The 21,336-nt window shown below is 42.6% G+C and overlaps 1 protein-coding gene across 1 annotated transcript in view; it reads left to right on the plus strand.

Moving 5' to 3' along the window:
* Gcn5 (Gcn5 acetyltransferase) overlaps positions 1–21,336 on the plus strand; it is a 44,872-nt gene that overhangs the window by 10,631 nt on the left and 12,905 nt on the right. The window contains exons 12-16 of the mRNA XM_065453264.1: positions 3,416–3,624; positions 7,653–7,779; positions 12,001–12,111; positions 16,843–16,986; positions 17,876–17,990. Of these exons, the coding sequence (XP_065309336.1) occupies positions 3,416–3,624; positions 7,653–7,779; positions 12,001–12,111; positions 16,843–16,986; positions 17,876–17,990 (706 nt within the window). The remainder of the gene's footprint in view (positions 1–3,415; positions 3,625–7,652; positions 7,780–12,000; positions 12,112–16,842; positions 16,987–17,875; positions 17,991–21,336) is intronic.

Below are 21,336 nucleotides of genomic sequence, written 5' to 3' on the forward strand. Positions count from 1 at the left end.
TATCCCACACTGTTTCTTATTGACTGTATACATTTTAATGGGCGAACTCTACCATAAGTAAGATACATTTTTGTTAAAGCTTTTAACTTGTATACCTCACACGTATGTTTGTGTTTTCTGTGCCTCTTATATTTAAAAGCTCACGTAGGCTTTTCCCTGTCATCATGGAGTTACACTGCTTGTACTAGTTTGCAACTTCAATGAAATACATTGAATTCATCATCTGACTTGTCAGATTGATGTAATGTTTCACAGGCAGTATGTCGTTTGTGTTATTAATTTAATATCGAGGAAAGATTGAGTGCATTGAAAAGCTAATATGAGGCTTTGAATTAGAATTTAGTGTCCATGATAGAGCTCAGACTAACCCAAAAGCTTTGGATGTTATGTTTGAAACAGTTGCTCACTTTCACATGCTAAGGCAAACCCAATTATAAAACAATACTTACATTATTGGTCGCTCTTCATTTTTCTTGGGAAGATTCCATTGGAATAAATAACAGCTAAGGAATGTCTCACATGTTGTGAGCTCGAGGAACCACAAACATAAAGGCTTATGTTGTCCTTTCTCACCAGTACTATCTGAAGCTCTTTACACTGTAATTCGCAAGAGGCAACATTAGCTTGTCAAGCATTCTACGTGTCCGAGTTCGCTGTCTCTAGAAGGAGAGACTTGATTCGTAGGGAAGAGGGGAATGGCCACCCGAACTGGTGTGCATTTGCCTGCCGCTATGTAGTGGGGAGAGTGAAAGAGAAACTTCAGCAGTGATGGAGAGTGAGAACCAAAGAAAGAGATGTGTATGTACACCCTTTGTTAAAATATAGGCAGACTGGTGTTCCCGTGCCGTGCCGAGGCACTACAGTCACTGATGCACATTTAGGCCTAGATTACTGAGGGTGAAGAGGCAGTCACTGCACCGTATGCTTTATATCTCTTACGCTTCTCAGCTGTCCGATGTTACTTGTCACAGCACCTTGTTGAAAGGATGTTGCACTGCCACACGATCGCTGCAAGTGTTTCACTGATTATACCTGAAGCTGTGAAGCCACAAAGCTTACCTTATTTACAGCAGTAGCTGTTATGGGTGCTTCCACCCCTTGATTTTTCTGATGATCTGAAACATGGCCCATTGCACCGTCATCAGTGTTGTCTTTGCGTGCTCCTCATTGGCATTCTTGGTCACCCCTGCCTTCATTTTCATCGGGCCAGCTATCGCTTTAAAAAGAGAATGCTCTGTGGCTTCTCTGCTCAAAGATCAAGCAGTAGGACGCTTGTCGAGCTCATGCGGCAGCACCAGCACAGCGACAGTCTTTCGACCAGGTGCTGAGACAAGTGGCATTGGAGAGCTTAGAAGTGTAAGAAAAAATAATAAAGCAAAGGGCCCACTTACTACTCGGCGGGCAGTGTGGCTCCCTCACCTGCAGGCTCACAGTGGCATGAGTGGCTACCTCCTCTATCTCAGTAATCTCGGCCTAAGCGCATGTCAGTGATTTGAGTGCGCTAGAGCTGCCCTATTCTCATTCCAGGTATGGGCGCCTCAGCCTGAGTATTTTTGACAAAGGCTGTACATCCAAATGACACAGCAGCCCTATTAAAGGCATGTGTCCAGTCCTGCCTCACACATGCAGTGAAACCTGTACATAACTTGAATATATTGAAAGTCTCTATACAATGATGTATCCAACATTTTACAACTTCTTATCCATAGAACACCATGTATGTTGAACTTTAATATAATGAAGTGTGTTTATACATGATTTCAATATAGCGAAATTTCGCTGCCGCAGCGAAGAAATACCAAGATAATAAATGGAAACTTCAGTGGACGCAGATGGTCGAATAGTTGCGTACGTTGAATTACAAGTGACTGCTTGTGAACACTCCTCTCAAATGATGCGCCGCATGACAAAGAGGGACTGCCAGAGCAGAGCTGTGGAGCAACATCATGTTCTGTATAAAGCCCAAGTGCGATAAGATCTTATTGCACCCTGCACACTGTACGCTTTGGGTGTGAGTGAAAGTGCGCTAAGGTGAGCCATGAAGGACGGTGGCTCAACGAGTGCAGTCTTCCCTTGCGAGCAAGGGGAAAGGGAGGGGGAGTGTAGTGAGCTGGTGATAACATGATCAAGTGCCCGAAAAGGAGGAAGGGGGAGAGTGGGAGGCAAGTTGGCATGCGCCTCCTTTTCTGGTGTGACCATGGTTGCGCATGGCTGTCAGCGCGGCTGAGTGCATATGCAGCTCGTACGCCCTGTTTTAGAGGTAATTTGTGGCATGTGCAAAGAGTGGATGTGCCATCATATGCGTTGTCTTTCCGTGCGGTTACTACTAGAGGTTGTGTAATCTTCAAGTTGCGGGGACACGTTGAAGCAAGAGTGACAAAGCATCTGCTTTCGGTGCTTTTCATGATTGTGTTGTCCCAGTATGGATGACACTTAGCCGCAAGAGCGGAGTGTATGTGAAAGCGGGCTGGCCTCGCTTCGTTCCGCCGATGTGAAGATATCGTCAACATGGCATGAAACTGTGGCTTTCGTCGCTGGTTATCACATTCAACAAAATGAAATTTTTTCTGATTGCCTGATAATTCAACAAATTTTGTGGCCCCTTTTATGTAGAACAATCCATTGGTGTCTGTAGTTGTGGCATAAAAAGTCAAATTTCAATATAAAAAAATTTTAATATAGCTAACCAAATTGCCAATTTTACTGACTTCATTATATGGAAGTTTAACTGCAGCAGGCATGAGCAGAACATGCATACAACACAAGCAATTTCACTTGTGTGCCTCATCTTCAAGCACCCTGATCTTCCTTCTGCTCTAGCTTTTTAGCTTGGACTGACATAGAGTTCACAAGCTAACTTAAGCTAGGCTTGTGCTCATAAGAGGCACACTTGGAGTCAGCATACATCACTTACATAGCTTTTAGTGTCATCCAAATAAGCTTCACTGAGCCATTTGGAAAGCAAGGACCATATAACTCAGTGCAGCCATGACACAACATCCAGAAAAAAAGGAAGGGAACTTAATTCAGAAAGTTGGCCTAGATAGGTACTTGACATTATTGGATGATTCCAGCATTTCTTCTGATCAGCACCCTCCTCCTTGTTTATTGTAAGTGCCGGAATTACCCTGCAAAGTCAAGGAAGGGAATACACCGTGCCGTGGCTCACCTTAGTAAGAATGCAGCAAAAAAAAAAAAAAAAGCCTCTAAGCTCTGCATCAGTCATACCATTGTCATTTTTGCCCGTTCTGTACTGCCCCTCAGCTGTGCCCCCAATCTCCTAGTTCTGAACCATCATGTTTCCGTGGTCGTCCGTTGGCATCGGAGGTTCACAACAGGAGTTCACAATGTTTGAACTCCCCTTCATGTTGCTCTGTAGTATGAAGCCTTAACCTTGTGAATGTGTTATGTGCAGAACAATGCATTCTCAGAGCTGGCAGCACGAGACGAAGCAGCGCGGGCTGAAGAGCGGCGCGGGGTAATTGAGTTCCACTTGGTGGCCAACTCACTGAGCCGGCGGGTGGATCAGCAGTCCCTGGTATGGCTGGTGGGGCTGCAGAATGTCTTCTCTCACCAGCTGCCAAGGATGCCCAAGGAGTACATCACCAGGCTCGTCTTCGACCCGTGAGGAAGCCTTCTAACACTGCAGTTGTCTTATTGAGACTCACGCAGTCTATTGTTGTTTAGCCAACCATAAAAGAAGAATACTAAGGCAAGCTAAAGTGATAGATGAATGTTATGTACAAGTTTTCTATAATATCACTTTTACTGCAAACGCAGCTTTTGTAACTTATAGTATGGTGGAAGTGTAGAATGACTGGCACTTCCACTGCTCAAGTGTGGTACCAGTTTTTATGAGGTATCATGTTCCATTTGTGTTCACTAATTTTAAGTCAACCACTCATAATAAAATATACACTTGAACCAACTTATAATGATCCCACGTGTAAAGATCTGTCAATTATAACAACCATGTTTCAGTGCATTTACATTTTTCTGGCCTTCCCTGTGGAAACTGCTTCGCAACATAGTGAACATTTTCTAAATTGATGCACCGCTACAACAAACGCTTTGAACCCAGTCTTGGTGAAAAGAGGGCACACGCAAAGTGCCAAAGCATGGAAGCGCAACCAAACTCTGAGTGCATGGCAGCGCACGCCCTGCTCCAGTCCAACCACGACAATTTACCCTTCGAGATGAGCAAGCGGCTGCCTCGCACAGATTTCAGAAGCTGCGAAGAAGGTCACACATGGTCACGCATCTTCAAGGCACGGCTCCAAGGCGGAGGAGCGCCGCATACCGCATAAACAGCAAGGTGCGGGGCATGCACCGGTGTGATATCAGATGACACAACGGCATCACTTTAATTTTTGCACAATTGTCCATGCGCATTAGGCCTATTTCAATGATTTGGAAGGACCATCTATGTCTTTCCACCATGGGAACAACAGCTGCTCAAGCGTTCCTGTTGACGCGACTTTAGTTGGTGAGAATGCTGCACCATGCATTGCCGCCATGCAATTTTGTGAAGGGTCAGCGGTTACTATGCCATTTTCAGGTACTAGTTCGGCAGCGCTTCACTTACGCGTTGCCGATTGCTGATGATGGTTCTCGGTGACGCTTTTCGTTTTGAACATCGAATTCTTTGTTCTCCTGAAGTGACATAGATAACGTAATTTTACAGCTCTTGTGTAGCTGATGCGCAGTCGTGGTGTCATGACCATGACGCCTAGAACCGCAGAATGGTGGAATGCTGCAGTAGTTTTCGAAGTTTAAGCTTTCAGCCAACTAGAAAGCTTCGCTCTTGTATGCAGAATGCAGATTTGTCCCGTTGGTAGTAAACTATGTCACAAGCTTTTGAATAAAAAATGGCGGCTGCACTTGCAGTTCTGAAATGACAGGTGATTGAAACTGGGCGACATTTTGAAAGAGCTACATAACAATGCATTTCATTCTTTATATGGACGTTTCTAGTGGAAGTTTGCAGTTGGGTGCGATAAAGCGCCGGCCACAAAAATGACACTGAAAATCTGGTTTTAGGACCAAAGGGGTCCTAAATTGTAACTGCTACTTCAAGCTTGAGTGCGTCTAATATTTTTGTGTTCTTAAGGTAGAGTAGATATATAACGAACTGCTGATACAATGACCACTTGTTACGGAACTATCGAGTTCGTCATAGATGGTTCGACTGTATACAAAATCATACATAAATAATGATCATGTGAAGGATATCAGTAGAACCTTGTTAATATGATCGCAATTCATGCAATTGTTCTGTGCAAACATTCGTGATCAAGAACACAAGAACACAAAAAATTATCTAATACAGTTACGATTTTTTATTTACCATTTAATGTGTTCCTGGAAAACAAGATCTTTCAGCAGCATTGTTAAGTGCATTGCTAAACTGTGATCGCATCATACGTTTTCCGGCCGCTAGATCCCGTGTGAACAAGAAAAGGAGTGAGGCAAGTGCGATCGAGAGTAGTAGGCACAAGCCACAGAAGCTTCCGTGTAGTACTAGCCCTCCCACATTATGTGAAAATGCCAGCACGCACTCTATTTTCTTTTCCGGTACTAGGAAATCTCTCACGGGTTGTTGCAAGTCGCATTTGCAGTTATCACCGCCAGCTTATTTCGATAAGCATCTTCACCTATCTGATACACAGTGCTTGTGGCATAGTGCCATTCAAAGCGGACTGCACGCTTTTAACACGCCCACCGCGGCAGCGCTTTTTGAAGTCTCGATTCCTGTGCGTGGTGGCCCACTGGTAGGCTATACTTGAAAAAAAAAGGGGGTACCAGCGAAACACAAAGGACGCGCACACAAGGAAAAGGCGTTAGACAGATGGACGCTGGACTTTCAACTGTACTTTATTGAAATTTACATTGCCGCACATAACCACCGACACATGCATATCTTCAACTCCTCCCAAGACATGTGCATAGATAGCACCTCGAGTACACATTACCGTGTGAAAACAGCCGATGCATGCACAACTTCTACTCCTCCCAAGACCTGTGCATGAATGTCAATTTTTTAATTATCATATTTTACCTACTCAATAGGTAAGCATGTTCCTTGTTTGTTAAACATAAAAATGTATCACTGACACAAATTTCTTTCTCATTTCCAATGTGAAAAGCTTCTTAAGATTTCACGTTCGTATTTAGTCTTGCCCTTCCCTAGAATGGTCACACGACCGAACAATGGTGCACTTTTTTTGTACTCTTTGCAGCAGCAGTAACGAAAATGAACTGCCCAATTGCTTCCCTGGTCCCCTCTTAAGGACAGGTTATGTTCTTGCAATCGTTTATTAACACACCTACCTGTCTGGCATATATAGACTTTACCACAAGCCAACGGAATGCGGTAAACAACACCAGTGTTGCACTTGATGAAGGGTGTCATGTGTTTAACTTTACAAGCCCCCCTATTCGTCCCCTCATTTCCAATCCTCCCGCACAAGCTAGCCAATTTGCAAGGTGCAGAAAATGCAATGCTTTCACCTTGCCTTCCCGCCACCTTCTTAATGCTGTGGGAAATTTTATGAATGTATGGTATTACTTCTAGTTGCTTTCTTCGCTCTGATGTCGGTGACTTCTGGCCTGCTAGACCCTTTAATCTCCACAAACCGGCTTCACCAACAACCTTAATGACTGAGAGAGGGAAACCTGCTGCAAGTAACCTCTCAACCTGCTGTTTCAGGCTTTCAGGCCATTGTTCAGTTGTGTGACCATTCTAGGGAAGGGCAAGACTAAATACGAATGCGAAATCTTGAGAAGCTTTTCACATTGGAAATGAGAAAGAAACTTGTGTCAGTGATACATCTTTATGTTTAACAAACAAGGAATGTGCTTACCTATCGAGTAGGTAAAAATATGATAATTAATAAATTGACATTCATGCACAGATCTTGGGAGGAGTAGAAGTTGCGCATGCGTCAGCTGTTTTCACACGGTAATGTATCTTCGAGGTGTTATCTATGTACATGTCTTGGGAGGAGTTGAAGGTACACATGCGTCGGAGGTTATGTATGGCAATGTAAATTTCAATAAAGTACAGTTGAAAGTCTAGCATCCGTCCGTGTCTAACACCTTTTCCTTGTGTGCATGTCCTTTGTGTTTTGCTGGTACCCCCTTTTTTTCAAGTTCGTCATGCACCAACTGGCCCAAGAGCTTGCGCTAACGCACCTGGTGTGTTACTTTTCATATTCCTCAAGTGTGTTGTGACCCACCGGTGATTCACCCAGGAATTGTGCCCCTTTGAAGCTTTCTCAAGGTGGAGAGAGATGTTGCCATGACATGCCAGAATAGAAGCGACAAGAATTTTTCCGCTCAATGGGAATAACTGCACTTTTCCGCACGTGCATAGTGGGAATAACCGTCTTGACCCATTGGTGACCCATGTTTCAGTGAACACGTTAATAATAAACAATAACCCAAATGCATCGCTGTTCCCTGCTGCAGGTGGCACAAAGCAAGCGTCATGTTTCGCTCTGGTGACATCATATTCTGGTGTCGCCCTAGCTTGATAACAGAGGTGTTAAAAATGTGATCTGTACAGTGATTGAATTTTGAATATTAGCTATCATGAACATGAAGTTTGTAAACCTGCTTGCCAAAACACTGATCATCTCTGTTTTCACTAGGAAGCATCGCACGCTTGCTTTGGTGAAGGAAGGCCGAGTCATCGGAGGTATTTGTTTTCGAATGTTTCCGGGGCAAGGCTTCACGGAAATCGTCTTCTGTGCTGTCACCTCCAATGAACAAGTCAAGGTATTCTTTCAGAATTCACTCACAGCAACTGCATGGTGCATGTGAACAGGAACAATATAATATGCCATTGGTTAAGAAATGTGTGACCACTTGCAGGTAATGCACAAATTTCTGTGATGTGCATTTATGTGTTTCACCACTGCTTTGTTTATTCAGGTGCCTATCACTGTCGAACTCTCTAAGCGGAGAGCATCATTGAAACTTCTGTTTTTAGTTAATATAACATGGCCCTGAATATGATATGGGGCTGACTGTTCTCGTTTTAAGAAATAAATAAGGAGCATTCAGAATCAGAATCAGTTTTATTCATAACAAAAATGGGGATAATTACAGCATAAGTATATACAGAAGGAGGTCCAGTAGTTAGAAACTCAAATGGGACTTCCTGTGCATGATGACTAGAATTAATAATACAAATAACAGTGGCAACATGTAAAATTTACTAATGGTTTTAGGAGACAAGGCATAAATGAACAGAAAAGCAGCAGATGAATGTATTAAACAATAACAAGGCTTCGGATTAGTCAACAAAAGGTGAAACTACAAAAATAGCTTAAGAAGAAAAAAAGTTTAACAAAAATGCAGGAGACAAACAGAGAGACAAAGTGAAAGTTAATAATACAACTCATACTGCATTCAAATGGGAAAGTCGGAGGAAGCTAAAAGAAAATGCTTAAGTTCTGTACGAAATCTGTGAGCTTTGAACAATTTTAAAGGGAATGGTAATGTGTTCCACAGAGATAAAGCTGAAAAGTGTAATGACTGCTTACCATAGTTGGTACGAATGAAAGGTAAAATGAAGTTCATATTTCCTGCAAATCCAGTATTATTTATATTAGTAAGGAATGTCCTTGGCATAATGGTTACTGGAATATAATTGTTTAATGCCCTGAAAATAAATATGGCCAGGTTATATTTAACAAGGTCAGTCACATTCAAAATATTATGTGCATGTAACAGCTGATTTGCGCTAATGCTACGAGGTGAAAATGTTATTAGTCATATAGCTCGATTCTGAATGACTTGCAACGAAGTTAGGTGAATGTTATAAGTTTTTCCCCGTGATTCAATGTTATAGTTAATATGAGAATGAACAAAAGCATAATAAAGCGACGTGAGAGTAGAAAATGAGAAATATAGCTGTGCTTTGATTAAAACGCATATTCCGTATGCCATTCTATTTTTCGCATTAGCTATGTGAAGGTGCAATTTAAGACGACGATCAAATTCCACACCTAAATAGGTGCAATGATCTACTGCAGTGATGAGGTGATTGTCGATCGAAATAGACTGAAGTATCTCAGGCGATCGCTGATGTGAGGTAAAGATGACAAAATTGGTCTTATTATGGTTAATCTGCAGCTTGTTAAGTTTCACACCATGTGGAAATTTTCACGAGATCTTCGTTTAGCTCACATGTTAGCGTTGATATACAATTGTTAGAACTAAATATATTAGTATCATCAGCATACAGAATACACTTGGATGAGGAGAGGCAACTAGGCAGATCATTAATATAAATTAGGAAATGTAGAGGACCTAGTTTGGACCCCAGTGGTAGACCAATGTTAGTAGTAGCTTCTTCAGAGCAGTGCCCAGAAATGTTAACGGCTTGTTTTCTATCTTGTAAGTAACTGCGAATTAGAAGTAGAGGCAGACCAGTTATTTCAATGGCTTCAAGTTTAGCACAAAGAATTATGTGATTAGTAATTGTGTCGAAGGCCTTGGATAGGTCAACGAATATTGTGGCTGCAAATTTACTTTCATCAATTGCTTTTTTGAGATAATCAGTAAGAGATATAAGTGCTAGATTAGTTGAAAAGCCAGAACAAAAGCCAAACTGAAAAGGGGAAGAATACTAAATTTATCTAAATGTTTTGTTAGACGCTTTTCAGTAACTTTTTCAATAACTTTATTAAAGCATGGAAGAACGCAAATGGGTCTATAATTCTGTGTAAACGTGCGATCACCTTTTTTGAAAACGAGAATGATCTGTCTGCATTTGAGTTCATGTGAAAAAACACCGGTTTTAAAGATCAGGTTAATGATAGCTGAGAGGATGTTAGCGATACGTTGTGCGATCATTTTAATGTGGTAAGCGTTGATATTATCTAGACCAGCACTAGGGACTTTAAGGGTTCTAATTACTAAAACTACTTCATCAGGTGTTGTTGGAAAAAGGAAAAATGAATGAGGTAAGTGTTTAAAGGACATGTTACAGCATGAAGCAGAATCGGAAGTGTTATTGAAGAAAGCATCACAAAAAGCATTTGCACTATCAAGTGGAATAATGTATTCCATGTCATTGTGAATGATTCTCGATATGACGTTCTGAGAGTTACGGTTTAAAAAGGTTTTAAATATTTCCCACTTTTTCCTAGTGTTATTACCACATTCTATGATTTTTTGTTCGTTATAATTTCTCTTCGCACTTCTTAGCCGTGCAGAAAGTGAGTTGGAAAATTTTTTGTAACGGGCAAGTAGTTTAGTATTGAAAGGTTGCTTCTTTGTCTTTTTATACAAATTTTCAAGAGGCCGCATTGCTTTCAGAAGGCTATTTGTAAGCCATGGATTTTGTGGTGATCATACTTTTTCTGCATCTTATTTTAGGAGAGTGGGAGTTGAAATGCAATGAAAGTGTGGTTAAAAACGGCGGAAAAGCTTTTTGAGGTTCATTAGATGATACAACTTCCGACCAGTCAGTTTTAGTTACACTAGCAAGGAACATCTCTTTGTCAAGTACAACTCTGTAGAATGGCATTTTAAATAAGGCTGAGTGATTGCGAAGGCCTAGAACGATAGGATAGTGATCGGTAATATTGGTGGTAACAATGCCAGCATCAGGTGGATCTGTTAAGTTTGATAATGTGTGATCAATTAAGGTGCCATCAGCAATGTTAAGACGAGTAGAGAGAGAAATTCATATTCAGAACTATGGAAGACGCTGGCATAACTAGAAGAATTAGATGAATTGGTATATATGAAGTTAATGTTGATATCACCCATGATTATTGTGTTACAATTAGCACATAATATTTTTTCCATGGTTTGATCAAGCGCACTACAGAAGTCAGTAACTAAAGAAGAAGGTGAGCAATAAATGCAGCCAAACACTAAGTTCTTGTTGCCTATACTGAAGACGAGGGAATCAAATTCAACAACCACAGATTCACATTTAGTAATATTCAACTCCAAGTCAGGCCGTCATTTATATAGAATGTTAGATTAGACAAATATAGCTGAACCGCCGTGATTACTCGTCTCTCTATGAGAATACTCAGAAGTCTATGAGTTGAAGCAGAGTAGGTCCTTGTCATCATTACTAAGCCAGGTTTCAGACACACATATTATTGAAAAGGTGTTAAGTGTCAAAAACAGGTGCTGAAAATCATCAAAATGCTTGCGGAGACTTCTAGCATTGAAGTGAATAATTGAATGGTAGTCGCGTGACATGAATTTATTCAGTGCAGATGTTGACAGGTAAGAATGCACGGTGGATGGTAATGACATTGAAGAGTCAGAATACAGGCAGTTAGTTGAAAACAGAAAGATTAGACTTATCAGCAATGTGACAAACACAGCTTTCATTTGTCTTTCTAGCCTTAATCTGACAATTATCTGTTCACAAGTGCTTCCAGTTGTTGGCTTTTTTTAGCACCAGTGCTGTGGAGAAGAGTGCCTTATTTTGTGGTATCAAGTGGTCATTAACAAATATGGGAAAGTTGTCATATTTGCCGATGTCATTCAGGCAGAGCATTGTATAGAAGGGCATTGTATAGAAAATGCCTTGTTACCTTGTATATAGCAAGGGCTTAGGAGGACAGAAATGTTATTTTGAAATGGCAGAAAGGCGACATTCATAAATGAGAGAACAGAATGGAAGAGGTGTTTGTGTCTGCTTGATCCGTACTGTCATTTACATTTGCTTCATGCCATTCTAAACGTACAATACTCGGGGTCTCCGCCATAGTAATCACAAAACAAGAAAAAAAGGTTCAAGCTTTTCTTTTTATAGGTGTGCTGCACCACAGTAACTTATCATGTCTTAAAGACACATTACATGTGCTGTACGACGTATGCTTATTTGGACACTTCAGCATGTTTTGCTGGGAAGTAGCACTGCCTTTTCATGCGAAGCAGTGGATAAGGCCTTCAATTCTGGCTGTTTTTAGACAGCAGACATTTTACATTTGTGTGTCACCCTTTCTTTCATGTTTTCAGGGTTATGGAACACACCTGATGAACCACCTCAAGGATTACCACGTCAAGCAGAACATCCTTCACTTCTTGACGTTTGCAGATGAGTTCGCCATCGGCTATTTCAAGAAGCAGGTTTGTTTGCAAGCCATTGTGGATATTGGTTTAGGAAACTCCTAAAGTGCAGGTAGAGTTGAAACTCAGTTTAACGAAGCGATGACCACGCTCGAATTATTTAGTGAAATCGGGAAGTTCGGAAAATCGAGTAAGGGATTTTTCAAAAAGGTCCTTCAAAATCTAAAATTGTCACATACATAGCGACACCCATGAGGTACTGCAGCATTGTGTTTGCTGCTAATCCACGCATGCGCATGTAAAAAGTTTGCGAGGATGGCCGAACTACTGCCGCCTCTAGCTCCATTTGGTAAGTAAGAATGCTAGTGAGTGCTGAGTCCATTGTTTTGTGCATGGGTGTGGCGTGCAGCCTCGTCAAAATAAAGCCAGGGCCATTACTAGGGTGCTTACATGTTTTAACGTGATAGCGTAGGAGTGCTTGCTAAAAAAAAAGAAAACCATCTGCATCAAAATTGGAAGGAAATTGGAGCTTTTTTTACTAATTCATTTCTGGAAAAGCTTGGTTAAATCGGGTTTAATGCTAGCTAGTTTTGTTAATTTGGGTTGATGACAACATTAAACTTTTTGGGTACAGTGAAACCTCGTTAAACCGTAGTTGGCCGGAGCTCGGGAAAGGTATGTACTAAACAGTAGTACTGTTTAATCGAATAGCATGAGATCGCCCACTTCCTGTCGAAAACGGAACTCAGAGAGAGTGCGATGAAAGGCGAAAAAACATGCAGTATTTATTCACTTAGCGTGACAAAAGTGTTATTTTCGTTTGATGCCACGGCGGCCTAGCACGACGACGACAGCGGCCTCAAACTTACTGAAGCTGTGTGCCAGCTTTTCAGCCAGCCTCCTCTTCTCGGCAAACACTCGCATGGCAGATTCCTCGTTGGCGTTACGTATTCACCGTGCACGTGCGCAGTAGTGCTGCAGAAGCCCCAGGAGCGCCTTTTTCAGTGCCGGGTGCCGGAGTTTGGAATAATTTTCATTTGGAATAGAATTACGTTATCGCGCCCCTATTGTCGTCACGATGATTGCATTCATGAGGCTGACGTAACGCGCAGCTTATGCCACTGTCAGGCCTGAATCGCCCGTGCTATCGCTTTCCATGTCGTCCTCGTCACTTTCGCTAGTCGACACTTCGGCAACAACACGGGCAACGATGGCGAAAAGTCTAACAACTTCTTCGCATTCCAAATGCCACACACTGTAGTCAACAGCAGATCCCTGTTGCGTGTCAGCGCCGACTTCGTGTCATGTTCGATAGCATGGACGATGTCGATTTTTTCTTCTATGCTGAGCACCTGGCGTCTTTTTTATCCAAGCTTCGGAAGGACACGAGTTCTCGCTTGCACGACGCCATAACGCTCTCTCGCACCTCGTCGTAATGATGTTGATGTTGATGTGGCTTCACGCGCAAACGCACAGAGCGCTTGGAGGCCGTTGTTCCGATCTCTGAGGCGTGTTGTTCTGCCAAGCCGCCCGATGGAAATGGTGCAGCGCCGTGTTTGCGCAACGAAAAGTTTAAACGCTACGTTTTAACCGATGCGTACGCAATAAGCTGGTATGGTTTATGCGGATACGAAACACATAATGTTCAATGGCCACTGAGTCGGGGATTTGACTTTACTACTTTTAAAACGAAACTACTGTTTAAGCCGGTACGGTTTAACGAGGTTTTACTGTACTTGCCTGGGAATGGAAATTTCTTCGTTAGGTTGGGAACTCTGTAAAATCGAGTTTCATTGGATTGAGTTTTAACTGTACTGTGCTTACCCAAATCTAACATGTACGATTTACTGAGATAAAGGGTCTGAAAATTGCCTGTGTGTTACGAACAAATATAAAAGCAAAACCGCGGTTTGCAGCGTGGTTAACAGCCTACTATGGGAGCTCTCTGACGCAGCGTGAAATCATCACAGGATGGTGATGAAGCATGTTTTCGTGAAGGTTGCTGTGGGTCATGCTGTGGCTTCATTTCGTGCTTGACTACAGTCTGGAATGGTATTCTGAGTCAGTCGCTTTTGGAGGTGCTATCACTTTTGCGAGATTTTCGTGATTCGGCACAGGGTGTGTCCACATATAAGGCTGCCAGTGTTTCTATCACCGTGCCAAGCTTGCTATCTGTGCACAGCGCCAGGAATGCTGTCGGCTGCGTACTTCAGCTTTTCCGATGCAGTCATTTAAAATCTCTTGAAAGTAATAGTAGTATCTTTAGGAATACTGCCCCTGTGTGCTTGGTATCTGAGGCGAATAAAGTGCAGATGGCTACGGTAACGCGCTGCTCTTATAATGGAAGCACATTTAGAAAAGAGTAATAGTTCCCTTCTGTGGAGGTAAATTCTGCGAGTCTTGTTTTTTCTGATTGCGAACATGGTGGGCATGCTATTTTTCTCTTAATATAATCTGGGCATTTTACATTCAGGTGCACTTTTATTTCCTTAATTTAAGCCCCTTAAATTTGGATGCCTGTTAGATTTGGGGACGTGTTACAATCAGGTAAATTCGGCAGTACAATAAAGATTATGTATGATAATGCAGGATAGATTACATGCTAGCGTGCATTCTGGCTGATTTCTACATTTCGTGCTCTCCGATTATACATAGTGAGTTTGGCAGTTTACAGAAAGATCACATTCGTAAAATGGCTTATTACCTATGTGTTTACCTACACTCACAAGAGGGCTGTAATGCACATCCTGTGAAATATATTACTGTCTGTTTTGAGGCCATGCATAATTAGTACTATGTGCCCTCCTATCATAAATGTAAAGGTGTAAGGTAAATTGTGAATCAATTTCTGATATTTTGTACAATATTAACATCTGATTGACAGAGTGCTAGGCTTTTCCTTTTTTTTTTGTCAATAAGGTTGCTCCATTATTGCTGTTATAAAATTTATGCTTGTGTGAGAAAATTCTCCTTGAAATGTGAGCATTGTGTACATTTGTCTTGAAGCAGCACTTCATTACAATGTGCTTGTCATTTTTTTCATGAAACAAAAGGCTTAAAATTTTATGATTAAACTATCAATGGCAGTACACAAAGCACCTGAATGTCACTTATATTATCAAAGGTGCACATCAACTTTATATAGCTTGAAAAGACCGCTAACTGTATTACCAAACAAGTTGAATGGGTCACAGGAAGATAGCAACTTGAATTGATCAACATTGACCCTCACCCCCCTCGCAGTAGCCTGTGTCCATGAATCTTGAGTTTGCGTTTTTGCACCCAGCCACTACGGTCGCATTCCGATGGAGGCGAAATGCAAAAGCGCTCGTGTGTATCGTGGATTGGGTGCATGTTAAAAACTCCGGGGGTCAGAATTAATCCGGAGCCCCCCACTACGGCATGCTTCATAATCAGATCCAAGTTTTGGCACGTAAAACCCCAGAATTTAATTAATCACCTGTGGACAAACAAGGGAAGCATTGTCCTAGAGGCAACATTTAGACAAGAAGACTTGCGTAATAAACACGAGCATGAAAAATGAGCATGAGCATTCATATTAATTTTTTGCCAGAAAAGTTAGAACAAGTCGCTTTGTAAACATTTTGACAGAATTGTTTGTATGGTAGGGCTAATTAAGAAGTGAACGTCTACAATCGAAAGGTGGCTTTTATTAAATCCAATTTGCTGGAACCAACTAGGCTCCTTCCTCGATTGAACAATGTATGGTGCAGCATTTTAGGAGCTCTTAATACAGTAGAACCCCATTGGCACGTTCAAGGGACTGTTGAATAATAATGTTAGAGCTGAGAAAATGTTAACAGTGGGGAAGGCCCCAAATCAGCACGGCAATGTCACAAATAGCTGTGAACAGCCACCAGTACAGTTTAAGGGACCCGTATCATGTTCAGTGACAGCAGCCTCTTTTCACTCTTAACATGTGCCACCGCATAAAATGACTGTATAGCGGCAAAGCTACTTTGGGAAACGGTCAGAAACCATAATCGTGTCGAGGCATGCTTATCGGGACTGATGATCGCGTACTTCCATCACTTGGGGGCAGGACCTTGGGTGAGAATTGACAGGCTTAACCCTGAGTATACATTTATCATCTTCATAGCAATGTACGGGAGCGAATTCGCCACGGTACCCCCAAATTTACGTGATTGCTGTGTTCAAACGCAACTTAAGATGAGAAAACATTACAGAATGGCGACATATCAAATCTGAATGTAATACATAGTAGTCAATGGACTTTATGTCAGGATTGCAAAAAATGCGACATAGCTGCTGGGAAAACGTAGCAGTGAGAAACGTATCAAAAGGGTTGCACTGTAATAGGGGGAGAGGAATGGAGAGAGAGTTTCACTTGGGGTGATAAACTTGTTTTCTAGTACACTTGACCGATGGGGATGCATGCATTTTTGCTGATGACTAAGAGGAAAGAAGAAGGTGCTGCAACACGTCATCGTTTAATAAGGCTCAGGCTTCCCTATTTCACTGGCTCTTGATGATGTTTATACCAACAGGATAATATATGAGAGAAAAAAAGAAAAGTTGATTGAAACCAGATAAAGTATGCCAAATTTTTAAGAAGAATACTGCTGAAAAAATGCAATACCCAATTGTGCAATTCTTTTTTTTTTTCTTCCGCAGAAGGTTGCTTGGTCGTTAATGTGATGCCCAAGCATTCCAAGATGGCTATTTGTTCTTTGTAGCATGACTACACTGACTGTGGGAAGACAGCGTTTGGAATTGGTCAGCATGTATCCTTGCTCTCTGTATCCTCAGGGTTTCTCCAAGGACATCAAGCTGCCCAAATCTGTGTACACGGGGTACATCAAGGACTATGAGGGGGCCACTCTTATGGGTTGCGAGCTGGATGAGCGCATATCCTACACAGCCTTCAGCCACGTTATCCGCAAGCAGAAGGAGGTAAGTAATGTTCTTCCTGAACTAGTGCTGCCTTTAAAATGCTTGCACAGCTGTCCTCTCTTAAATGATATTTAATTACACCTTCATTATATTTTGACCACATTTTATTGTTGCCAACCGTGTCATTATACGTTAGAAATGTTCTATTTCAAGGTCACATCATTTGAACCAATTCTGCATGTCTAGTCATGGCTGAATGAATACCAGTTAACATCATTTCTTATAATGTGCATTTAATTTTTGAAGTGTTAAGAACATAGATGAAGTGAACAGTATGTTGAATTTATTCGTGTCTTTTCTGTGCTGCCCTGAATCGAATTGGCAGTCTGGAAGTTGTAAACAAATACATATGGTATGTTTCACGCTCATCTTCAAAGGCATGTCTAGGAGCTATAACATAATGTCATGATTTTGTGGCTCACATTGTCCCAATTTCTCATGTTAATACTGCACTGTTGTGAAGGCATAGCAGGTAGGCATGTCTCTATGCTTCATTTCATTGAAATAGTGTACTACAAGCCTTATCTAATCACGACTATATTGTAACCACCTTTGCAGTAAAGCTGTAAGGGAATAATTTAGTGGGTGTTTAGCTGTATTATTTTGTTTCATTGGAAGAGAGGGGCTCAACAGGAGGTGCAATCTTCAAAGGTCAGAGAGAGGCTGTTCAGCATGATCTAGGGCTATGTGGCGAGCATTAAATGGGGCTAGATAACTCAGTTTGTGTTTCTACGCTATGTTTCTTTTGCAAAATATTTAGTGTAAGTCTAGAAAACTAGTGAAGGTAACTGAAGTTCTGCCATAAAAATTGTGCTTGAATGGTTTAATGCTTTTCCTGTGGCCCTTGTTTATCAACATTTTTGTTTGTGTCCTTCTTTTTGTGCTGTAGATAGTGAAGAAGTTCATCGAGAAACAGCAGGAACACATGCAGAAAGTGTACCCTGGTGTGCCCTGCTTCAAGGAGGGCGTCAGAGAGATCCCTCTCGAGAGCATTCCAGGCCTCCGTAAGCATATGCTTCATTTACTTTCACCTGAGTTTTGAAGTTATGCTTTTCTAGCTGCTGTATACTACAGTGGAATTCTGGTTGTACGTCCCCTGGTTTTGTGACGACCCGGGTTTTACGACGGATTAGCACAGTCCCGGCGAAGTTCCCATAGAAGCAATGCATTAAAAACCCTGGTTATCTGACGCAATTTTACATCTGACCCGCATCGTACGACGACCCTCACGAAGTGCGGCATGGAACGGTGGACGAAAGAAAAGTGCCGCGGGTCTCTTTCCTCGCTCTGTCTCTCCGCATCCGGAGCCCTTGACACCGCTCGACCGGTTCGCTTTGGCGCAGCTTTCTTCCTTGCCTCGTCTCATCGTTTGTTTCTCTCTCCCCCACCAGCAACCACCCGCCACTCTCGCTGTGCTGAAATTGTGCCTTTTCTTCTCCACAATCACTTTCTCCCTCTCTTCTCAGCGGCGTCGCCTCACGTCACGTTGGGGAAGCGTTTTTCTTCTTCCAGTTTCCCAGCAGCAGATCGCCGACAAGGTAGCACGGAGAGGCCTAGGTTTGTTGCACATGTTCTTCGTCGTAATCCTAGTGACCAGCGTTTAGCGGAGGTTTTGAGTTGTGTGGAGCAATGCGACGCACGATGTCCCGAAAGCGGACAGTTCTGTCGCTCTGCGATAAGCTTAATATTAACGAGGAAGCGTAAAAGCGGCATGGAGCCACGAAAGCCAGCATTGCCTGGGACCTTAAGATTCTTGAATCTTCGCCTAAGACGATCCTGGCAAACAAAGTGGTGATATTGTAGAATGCCAAGAAGTTCGGGCTCAGACGGAAAGCGGCAGAAGAAGGACAGCATGAGAAGTTAGAAAAAGTTCTCGTCAAGTGGCTGCATCAAGCACGGAGCTCTGCGATCAACGTTGACGGTGCCATTCTAAAAGAAAAGGTGGACCTTGTGGCAGTGCATCTGGGCATCGATTACTTACAGGCATTGAACGGGTGGCTGGATCGCTTTAAAAAGCGAAACACGATTGTGTACAGCCGCTCCTGCGGAGAAAGCACTTCCATGGACATTTTGACAGTGAATAAGTGGATGGACTCGCTGCATACTGCTGAGTGTAAAATATTTTCCAGAATAATCTCCACAAGAATAAGGGCAACACTGGACCTTAATCAACAAGACAACAGTCTGGCTTCAGGAAGGGATACTCTACAATGGATCTCATGCATGTCATTAATCAGGTTATCGAGAAATCCGCAGAGTACAGTAAGCCTCTTTATATGGCTTTCATAGATTATGAAAAAGCATTTGATTCAGTATAGATACCAGCAGTCATAGAGGCACTGCGTAATCAAGGAGTACAGACCGCTTACGTAAATACCCTAGAAAATATCTACACAGATCCTGCAGCCACCCTAATTCTACACAAGAAAAGTAGGAAGATACCTATAAAGAAAGGGGTCAGACAAGGAGACACAATATCTCCAATGCTATTCACTGTGTGCTTGGAAAAAATATTCAAGCTATTAAACTGGGAAGGTTTAAGAGTAAGAAACGGCGGTGAATACCTCAGCAACATTCGGTTTGCCGATGACATTGTTCTATTCAGCAACACTGCGGACGAGTTACAACAAATGATTGAGGACCTTAACAGGGAGAGTGTAAGAGTGGGGTGTAAGATTAATAATATGCAGAATACAAAGATAATGAGAAAGAACTGGGCAAGGGAACAAGAGTTCAAGATCGCAAGTCAGCCTCTAGAGTCTGTGAAGGAGTATGTTTGCCTTGGTCAACTAATCGCAGGGAACCCTGACCATGAGAAGGAAATTCAGAGAAGAATAAAAATGACTGGGAGCTTACTGTTGTCATTGAAAAGGAAGGTCTACAATCAGTGCATTTTACCGGTGCTGACATATGGTGCACAGACTTGGAGACTGACAAAGAACCTTCAGAACAAGTTAAGGACCGCACAAAGAGTGATGGAACGGAGAATGCTAGGCATAACTTTAAGAGACAGAAAGAGAGTGGCTTGGATCAGAGAGCAAATGAGTATAGACGATATTCTAATAGACATTAAGAGGAAGAAACGGCGCTGGGCAGGTCATGTGAATCGCAGATTAGATAACCGTTGGACCATTAGGGTGACAGAATGAATTCTCAAAAGAAGGGAAGCGCAGTAGAGAATGGCAGAACACTAGGTGGTGTGACGAAATTAGGAAATTTGCTGGTGCTAGTTGGTATCGGTTGGCGCAGGACTGGGGTAATTGGAGATCGTCCTGCAGTTGACATAAAACAGGCCGCCGCCGTTGTATTCAACGCAACGCTGCACGTAACACTCAGTGCATCGATCACTTCCTCCAAACGGGGTGCTTGGGCGGGCTTGTCATCGCTGTCTTCAGTGTTAGCGGCCGAGTCGGTTGTTCTTGCAGCGATTCGCTGTCGAGGTCAGTGTAACATGTAGGAACTGTGCTCTCGATGTTCGAGTAATCGGAGAAGCCGATTGGACTGCACTCTCCATCCTCGGTGCGTAAGGCCTCATATCGAGCGCAAAGAGTCTCCCCTTCCTCATAAAACGGGCAGGTGACGGCACAGTCAGCAGAGGTGGCGGTGGCAACTTCTTTCATGAATCCAGTTTGCTCAAAACACCGTCGAATGCTCAAAATGTCGTCGAATAACTGTGGCCTCCACTTGCCTCCACGCATGAACAATGAGGCATATTGCACCGAGGAGGCCAATGGCATACACTTTGCCGCTTTCGAAGCAAAAGAGCATTTGCTTCAACAAATTGTTGCAATAGTGACATTGTGTTAGCGGGTAGAAATACCAGCTTAATTGCCTGCAGGTTCTGAATGCTGCCGTGCGCTGGGCAATTATCAACAATGAACAGAACATCATGCCCCGCTGCCACATGCATTCTTCAAAAATTGCCGCTGTTATCCAAGCTTTCTTATCAATGTTGTTTTTGGTTGGCAGTCGTGCATGTTTAAGACAACGAGGCTTCTCCGTCTTGCCAACAAAAAGCAGTGGCAGTTTGTGCTCAACACATATGTTCGCACCGAACAATACAGTGATTCTGTCTTTGTTCTGTTTCATCCCCTTAACTCTTTCGTTACCACGCCTATTCAAATCGATCACCGGTGATCGATGCTTTAAACGGCCGATTTCGACATGTTGGAATCGTTTCTCGTGCAGCTAGCGCCATCCAGTGGTTAGTATAGGCAGTGCACTTGTAGAACCAGTTTAAATTTTCCCGCTCTGGCGACGTTCTGATTTTTGATGCGCCTTTTTGAGAACTGATGTGCGTCTGTTGTTGCAAAAGGGGGCGTGGCGGCCGCGCTTGAGAAAAAATACTGC

Source organism: Dermacentor albipictus, chromosome 1 (genome assembly GCF_038994185.2).
Source record: "Dermacentor albipictus isolate Rhodes 1998 colony chromosome 1, USDA_Dalb.pri_finalv2, whole genome shotgun sequence".
Classification (NCBI taxonomy): Eukaryota; Metazoa; Arthropoda; class Arachnida; order Ixodida; family Ixodidae; genus Dermacentor; species Dermacentor albipictus.